Consider the following 8733-nt stretch of genomic DNA (forward strand, 5'->3'; position numbering starts at 1 on the left):
TATAAGAAAAAAGCTCATAAAATTTTATAATTTTTCTTTTAAAAAGTGTTAAAATCACGTGGACTTTCACGTGGGCTAACCCAGGAGTCAAAATCCTATCAAAGAGCAAACCCAAATGTTATATGAGAGTCCACTTGACATTTGACTATGCTCTTTGGTAGGATTTTAACTACCGAGCCAACCCATATGAAAATCCACGTTGCATTTAGTTACCATATCTGATATCTCTTCATAAAGAAACAAGTTCTAAAAGTAGTATACATCAAATAAAAGAATCAAAAGTGGGTCCAAAATTAAATCCATAGGAAACCAATTGCACAGTGTAAAAGAAAAGAATACTTTCTCAATACATTATCAAGAACCAAATGCAAAGTAAAGACCAAAAACAAAACCTTGCTTCTTCTTATAATCCCATCATCTTTTGAGTAAATTTCACATCCTCTCACATTCAATCATGGAGAATTTTATCAAACAAATCTGGTAAATGATTAATTTTTATATATCTTTATACTCTGTGTGTTATTGTACATAAGCGTTACACTCCTAACGTATAAAATGAACAATGTGTAGAGTTTTTTTTTTAACAAAGGTGTCAATAAGTACGCTTATTGTTTGTTCTTACAATATATAATGTTTAACACATTTTTGAGAGGGTGATATGATGTTCATGGTCTTATTATTTATGATTGTTGTAGCATGAGAATTTTTCACGTCAAGGAGGAAAACAACGCACAAACTTCACGTGTAATTAGAGACCATAAGGTTTCATCTCGAAGAACACGATCATTCAAAGGAGGTAAAGTAACAAAAATCAAAGTTACGACTGTACAATAAATAAGACTTATTTTTGTAACTTTTAGTTAAGGTGTTACTATTTAGAATATGAATGGATGTCACACCCTGGTTGACAAGTAACACATTTTCTTAATTTGTAGATAGTCGGAAAAGCCAAGATTGGGGTCGAAGAAAACCTTCACATGAAAAGAGTCGTGATGATGAGAAAGTGGAAACCGTCGAGTTTCGAACTGCTGTTGCAGCCGCTGCATTTGCTATAAATTCTATTGAAAATAAAGAACAAGAAATAAAACAAGATCCGAGCTTAAGCTCAAACTCCAGAAAAACTTTATCGGGTAATATTTTATTTGTATTGCAATTAACGTAATAATCCTTCAAAAAAATATATATTGATATTTAAATTATTATATACTGGTCAATTATTATGTTTTATAACCGAAGTTTGAATTATTGACACCGCTAACTAACACGAAATGTGTGGTTTTTGGTTACTTAAACGGGTTCATGTTAGTTTCGGGTCAAACCCGCGCACATGTTTAGCTAAGTAAGCTATCTTCAGGTCAACCTGACATATTCACTGGTTGGCCCGTTTAACCGCTTTGTTTTTATATATGCTTTAAAAAAACATGTATTATTATGTCATCATTTAAACCTGTTGAGTATTTTATTTCAAAATTTAAAAGATAAAAGAGAAATAAGTATCGCTACTGTAATCTAAACATCCATCTTCTATATATATTTTTAACTATGAATTTGCAATTTGTATTATTAATTGCAAAAACTTATAATTTTCGATTAACCGAGTTATGCTCTTGTCAACCTGTAAAAACTCATGTTGTGTCAAGGTTCTTGTCAATTTTTTGGGTATGTGTTGGAGTTTGATTTGCATTACCCTGCACATGACCCATTTAACACGCATATTTATAACAAGGATTTTAAGAAAAAATAATAAAAATAAATATTAGATATTAGGCTTTCAAAGTTTTAACCCTCTTGTAAAAACTTGTTAAGAGTGACTATACCTTTAACAAAATGGGAAATGTAGAAATTATGGAGATGACACCACAACCAAAAACTAATGACAATCTTCCTAGTGGGGCTAATCAACGAAAGCCAACCGTCATTGATTCGAAAACTGATGAAAAAGTGTCGGTGAAAACTACGGATTCAACATCATCCAATGAGAAAACTCCTACAATTGTTTCAAAGAAGCAATCGGAAGTAGAAACTAACCAAAAAGAGCTTGAATCAAAACTCAGAAAAACAGATATTTTGGAGAAAACCCAGTTAGAAAAAACTAAAGAACGGTACGTTTTATTTTCTCTCATCAAAACCTTAAAAAAATTGGTGTTAAAGTTTACAAAATTTATTCTCCCATATATTGTTCTTATATTTCACAATTTGGGTTTTCAACAAATCAACAATGAATAAGTCAAGTTGACCTTTGTAAAGTCAACTTAATTTTGAACTCATTATAAATCAATCATAGCGAAAAAATAACTTATTCTTGATTCTAAATAGGTTTATGAAAGCGAATGCTAGAATATTTGAGTGGGAGAACAAAAAGAAGTCAAAGGCGAAGATGAAGCTGATAAGAAAAGAGGTCTGATCATTATACTATTTTTTATATCAACGTTATAACATAAAAGCCCTCATATTTTAACATTTTTGGCATTCAAAAAATAAACAACAAAATGTTCAGGGGAAGCTAGAGTGGAAACGAGCTTGTGCATTGCAAGATTTCAAGAGAACGAAGGAGACGGTCGAAAAAATTTCTAGGGGAGCAATATCAAAAAATGAGAAGAACCGGAAACGTGAAGAAGCTAGGGTTAAACAGAAGGCGAATATGATTAGATCAACGGGAAATGTCCATAAACCTATGTTTTTATGTTGGTGATATCAAAATGACTAATTGTCATGTTTAATATTTAACATGGATGTAACACATAAGTTGTAAAAGATTGGATGTATTTATTTTGGGTGTGAGTGAATATCTAAGTAGATTGCTTAATAATATAAACAATGTTAATATTACTCATTGTTTGTGATGGTGACATAATTTGTTGGATAGTTAGGCAATTGCTATTTGATACGAAAACATTATTAAAGTTGTCCGACAATGATCACACACGTGGACATGGTATGTATGTGGTTCTAGTGTTTAAAAAAAGTTGAATTACTTGAAATAAAATGAAATTTATTTGAATGATTTATAATATATTACCGTTCAATACGACTGCGTATTGTTAAATATGAAATGTTAAGTCAGGTTGGAAACGTTTAGATTTTCTTTTATGACCAGTCAAGAGCGTGACAACACAAAAGGTCTAATAATGCACACGCGACTACAGTAATAAATTAAGTGTTAGAGAAACAAAATAACGTGAAGATATTTGAGTCATTATTTTCATCTTTTAGTTGTCAAAGGTTTGTATCCACAAACGTTAAATACTAACTGGTTTTAGTGATACTCGACTTATGTTCGAATATTTATCATATGCTAGAAACGTTATATAAATAGCTTAGAACCCGTGTGCTATATATTATTATGATATAATAATAGACCCCTTTTCTTTTATATATGTATAGTAAACCTTATTTTCATGTATATTAGTCGGATTTGAAACGTCTAGATTTTCTTTTATGACCAGTTAATAACGTGACAACATAAAAGGATGTCAAGTCTAATGATACACACGCGACTACAATAATAAATTAAATGTTAGAACATGAAGATATTTTATTATTATTATTATTATTATTATTATTATTATTAGGAATCATGTCTTTTAGTTGTCAAGGTTTGTTTCCAAAAACGTTAAATACTAACTGCTTTTAGTGAAACTTGACTTATGTTCGAATATTTGTTGTATGCTAAAAACTTTGTATAACTAGCTTAGACCTCGGGGTGCTATTTTATGTTATAATAATAACCTTTTTTTATATATGTATATTAAACCTTATTTTCATATTACAAACTTATACAACACCATAACACATAAATATCACACAACATACAACATGTATAGACGTGGTATACAACATGCAATTGTTGCTCTACTTGAAGTAACTTCCGGCCGCCTTTAAAGCATCTCCGACACCAACCGCAGTTTCAAATTTATCCTTTCCACCTTTCTCCTCCACGGGCAGAGGTACCTTTGCCTTTTCCTCCTCCACAGGCAAAGGTGCCTCCGTCTTTTCCTCCCCCTCCACAGGCAGAGGTGCCTCCGCCTTTTCCTCCCCCTCCACAGGCAAAGGTACATCCGCCTTTTCCTCCCCTTCCACAGGCAGAGGTACCTCTGCCTTTTTCTCCTCCAGAGACGACTCTGACTTTTCAGACAGAGGCGCCTCATCCAGTGGTGTTGGTGTTTCTGTATCAGCAACACCACTGGACTTCTCATACTGGCGCAGATACTCATCTGCCTGGTTTATATGCTGCCCCACTCCTTGACTCTCGTCAAACTTTCCGTACTGTTTGACAGAGTCAAGGAGGTTGCCAGCTGCACCAGCGACCTTAGGCTTATCAATTTGATCAGTCTGGTTGCTCGCAGCTGACTGTGCCGCCTCGGCCACCAGCTTGGCACTCGACAAGAGGCCTTTTCTTTTATATATGTATAGTAAACCTTATTTTCATGTATATTAGTCGGATTTGAAACGTCTAGATTTTCTTTTATGGCCAGTTAATAACGTGACAACATAAAAGGATGTCAAGTCTAATGATACACACGCGACTACAATAATAAATTAAATGTTAGAACATGAAGATATTTTATTATTATTATTATTATTATTATTATTAGGAATCATGTCTTTTAGTTGTCAAGGTTTGTTTCCAAAAACGTTAAATACTAACTGCTTTTAGTGAAACTTGACTTATGTTCGTATATTTGTTGTATGCTAAAAACTTTGTATAACTAGCTTAGAACTCGGGGTGCTATTTTATGTTATAATAATAACCTTTTTTTATATATGTATATTAAACCTTATTTTCATATTACAAACTTATACAACACCATAACACATAAATATCACACAACATACAACATGTATAGACGTGGTATACAACATGCAATTGTTGCTCTACTTGAAGTAACTTCCGGCCGCCTTTAAAGCATCTCCGACACCAACCGCAGTTTCAAATTTATCCTTTCCACCTTTCTCCTCCACGGGCAGAGGTACCTTTGCCTTTTCCTCCTCCACAGGCAAAGGTGCCTCCGTCTTTTCCTCCCCCTCCACAGGCAGAGGTGCCTCTGCCTTTTCCTCCCCCTCCACAGGCAAAGGTACATCCGCCTTTTCCTCCCCTTCCACAGGCAGAGGTACCTCTGCCTTTTTCTCCTCCAGAGACGACTCTGACTTTTCAGACAGAGGCGCCTCATCCAGTGGTGTTGGTGTTTCTGTATCAGCAACACCACTGGACTTCTCATACTGGCGCAGATACTCATCTGCCTGGTTTATATGCTGCCCCACTCCTTGACTCTCGTCAAACTTTCCATACTGTTTGACAGAGTCAAGGAGGTTGCCAGCTGCACCAGCGACCTTAGGCTTATCAATTTGATCAGTCTGGTTGCTCGCAGCTGACTGTGCCGCCTCGGCCACCAGCTTGGCACTCGACAAGAGGCCTTTTCTTTTATATATGTATAGTAAACCTTATTTTCATGTATATTAGTCGGATTTAAAAAGTCTAGATTTTCTTTTATGGCCAGTTAATAACGTGACAACATAAAAGGATGTCAAGTCTAATGATACACACGCGACTACAATAATAAATTAAATGTTAGAACATGAAGATATTTTATTATTATTATTATTATTATTAGGAATCATGTCTTTTAGTTGTCAAGGTTAGTTTCCAAAAACGTTAAATACTAACTGCTTTTAGTGAAACTTGACTTATGTTCGTATATTTGTTGTATGCTAAAAACTTTGTATAACTAGCTTAGAACTCGGGGTGCTATTTTATGTTATAATAATAACCTTTTTTTATATATGTATATTAAACCTTATTTTCATATTACAAACTTATACAACACCATAACACATAAATATCACACAACATACAACATGTATAGACGTGGTATACAACATGCAATTGTTGCTCTACTTGAAGTAACTTCCGGCCGCCTTTAAAGCATCTCCGACACCAACCGCAGTTTCAAATTTATCCTTTCCACCTTTCTCCTCCACGGGCAGAGGTACCTTTTCCTTTTCCTCCTCCACAGGCAAAGGTGCCTCCGTCTTTTCCTCCCCCTCCACAGGCAGAGGTGCCTCCGCCTTTTCCTCCCCCTCCACAGGCAAAGGTACATCCGCCTTTTCCTCCCCTTCCACAGGCAGAGGTACCTCTGCCTTTTTCTCCTCCAGAGACGACTCTGACTTTTCAGACAGAGGCGCCTCATCCAGTGGTGTTGGTGTTTCTGTATCAGCAACACCACTGGACTTCTCATACTGGCGCTGATACTCATCTGCCTGGTTTATATGCTGCCCCACTCCTTGACTCTCGTCAAACTTTCCATACTGTTTGACAGAGTCAAGGAGGTTGCCATCTGCCTGTGTTCGATTGTTGATCCGGGTTGGTTGCCTTTTCGTCGCCAACGGCTCCCGAGTCTGCGGATTTGATGCTGCTAATAAAAGAACTCATGTTTTCCGGTAATAATAATAATAATAATAATAATAATAATAATAATAATAATAATAATAATAATATTGGCGGGGAATTGAGAGTGTGAAGTATGGTTTGTGTGTATATTTTGGGTTAACTGAAAGTGGTTAAATAGTGTAGTTGTTGACGAAAATGCCCTTGGTATGTTATGTATTTGAGTGGTGGTGGGTGTTACGCGAATGAGGGTATAAAGGTCATTTGGTTATTGATTAAGATTATTATATGTCGGCCACATTGTGATCAATTAGTTAGTGGGCCCATGTTTTGGACTTTTAAGTTACGTGGCAGGGGCCTGGTTTTGGGCCTTTAATTGTTTTGAAAAGTGACATTGAGCTACAAATGTTGGTAGTGGAATGGTGGACAAATATCAATAATATAAGAATAATATGAGGTATCTTCGTGGAAAGAGTTTAACGAAGTCATAATTGGCTTGACTGATGTCAGTCTAAGCCTGTTGGAACTGAAACCGATACTGAAACTGGCTTGAAACCGACCTGACTGATAAGGTTAAAATCGGGTTGTATTAGAAGTGTGTAAAGTCGGTTCGGTTCGGTTATGTGGGCTAAACCGTAACCATAACCGAATGACTGGTTAACCATCGGTCGGTTAACCGTCATTTATGGGTCGATGTCGGTTAAGTTCGGTTAATCGTCCAAAAGTTTTTTTCCCTCTATTATAGTTGAAACGATTCAGTTATGGTGTTCCAGTCTCAATTATAAAGTTTCGAAACTGAAATATGTTTATTTCAAGCTATGTTATAAACAGTTACAATATAAATTTGAATATTCAAAGCTAGAAATGAAGGTATAAAAAGATGAAAATAAAGGTAAAAATTTTGGAAAGATGCAAAAAAATACAAATATACAAGGTTTGGTTCAATTCGGTCTTAGATAAAGTTTTTTTACAATGCCATATTAACTCCAACCATAACCGAATGTTTGGTTAATCAGATTCGCAAAACCATAGCCGTCGGTTTATTGGTTTAGATTAATGTCGGTTAATTTTTCGTTAAACGATTCGGTTTTTAGCTCACCCCTAGGTCGTGTGTCGATACTTTGAAACCGGTCAAATCCGACTAGAACTAGTCAAAACTCAATTTCAAACCGGTCAAACCAGATCTGACCTTTGGCTAGAATTCAGTTCCAACCCGACCCGGTATGGCACGAACCCGATTTTGACTTTTGTTGACCCAACTCAACCCAGAGCCCGATCTGTGCCACGGTATACTTCATAGAAGTCAAGCTCATGTCACAAAAATAATAATAACAATAATAATAATAATAATCTGGTGAATCTTAAATCTTAATACCTTATAAGATAATTAATCACAGATATAACTTTAACTAGGCATCAAATATCATAATACCTTAAGATATATGCAATTACTTGACTTCATAATCATATATGTATTGGCTTTAAAATCCTCATTAGAGAACCAACATCTCAAAAACCTAATGTAATAGTGTTTCAATATGGCAAGGAGGAAAAACAAATATTTGTTATTACTTTCTTGTGTTTACAGAGGTATGAACATAATTTGTTGAAATACACAAAGATGTTGACTTAAACAAGGAAACAAATAAAAGAAAGGAATATCATATCCCTTGAAATCAGCTTCAAACGGTCATTCTTGCTGTCATTTGGTTGTTGATATCTTCTATTTTGGGGAAATGATGAATACTTGATGTGACATTCGTCAATTTCAGGTTAACTTCGTTAACTCAACTCCGTCAATTCAAACTTAAAGATCATTGAATCTATAACGCACACCTCATTACATTTAAACTAGGGTTTAAATGACGCTTGACACTTACTACATGTGTAGTCTTTCGGGAATCGCACCGAAACGCAAACGAGTTGACGCAAACAATTGGTGAATAAACGAAAAACGTCAAAACAATAATTATGTTATAATTATGTGTTAGACATATGTGATACTTAATTATATTATGTGTGATGCTAGACAAGAAACAAGAACTAGTTAATTAAGCTAGAAAAGTAACAATTAAAAGTTGAGGGACTAAAGTGTAACATCTTGTTATTATTAATATTAACCTAGAACCCTAATCTCTTTCTCTCCTCTCCCTCACAATTGACGGCAGCCCCCTCCTTGCTCTCCCTTGGATCGGCTCACACACACACACATATCTCTTGGTTTTTGATCTTGTTTTTCACAATTAAAGCATCCAACACCCGATTCTAGTCATCTTCTACCTTCCTCTTGCTTATTTTTGTGCTTTTGAAGGTATAATTATAAACCCTAGAATCTGGAAATTATATAT

The 8733-nt window shown here is 35.1% G+C and overlaps 3 protein-coding genes across 3 annotated transcripts; 1 reads left to right on the forward strand and 2 right to left on the reverse strand.

Annotated features, from left to right (window-relative positions):
* The first annotated feature begins 233 nt into the window (after window positions 1-233).
* LOC143586000 (uncharacterized) lies at window positions 234-2226 on the forward strand. The gene is made up of 4 exons (XM_077067651.1): window positions 234-480; window positions 696-796; window positions 936-1130; window positions 1841-2226. Exons 1-4 carry the CDS (start codon window positions 455-457, stop codon window positions 2224-2226), a joined length of 708 nt encoding a protein of 235 aa, XP_076923766.1. The 5' UTR covers window positions 234-454.
* A 1506-nt stretch (window positions 2227-3732) lies between these two features.
* On the reverse strand, window positions 3733-4602 carry LOC143586001 (uncharacterized). The gene is made up of 2 exons (XM_077067653.1): window positions 4554-4602; window positions 3733-4391 (listed from the first exon to the last, which is right to left on the reverse strand). The coding sequence occupies exons 1-2, from the start codon at window positions 4600-4602 to the stop codon at window positions 3853-3855; spliced, it is 588 nt and encodes a 195-aa protein (XP_076923768.1). The 3' UTR covers window positions 3733-3852.
* A 1114-nt stretch (window positions 4603-5716) lies between these two features.
* LOC143586002 (uncharacterized) lies at window positions 5717-7068 on the reverse strand. The gene is made up of 2 exons (XM_077067654.1): window positions 6946-7068; window positions 5717-6396 (listed from the first exon to the last, which is right to left on the reverse strand). The coding sequence occupies exons 1-2, from the start codon at window positions 7066-7068 to the stop codon at window positions 5893-5895; spliced, it is 627 nt and encodes a 208-aa protein (XP_076923769.1). The 3' UTR covers window positions 5717-5892.
* Between the last annotated feature and the right edge of the window lie 1665 nt (window positions 7069-8733).

The sequence above is a fragment of the Bidens hawaiensis genome, unplaced genomic scaffold, assembly GCF_021521415.1.
Source record: "Bidens hawaiensis isolate Kalapana, Puna unplaced genomic scaffold, B.hawaiensis_p1.1 tig00034270_1, whole genome shotgun sequence".
Taxonomy (NCBI): Eukaryota; Viridiplantae; Streptophyta; class Magnoliopsida; order Asterales; family Asteraceae; genus Bidens; species Bidens hawaiensis.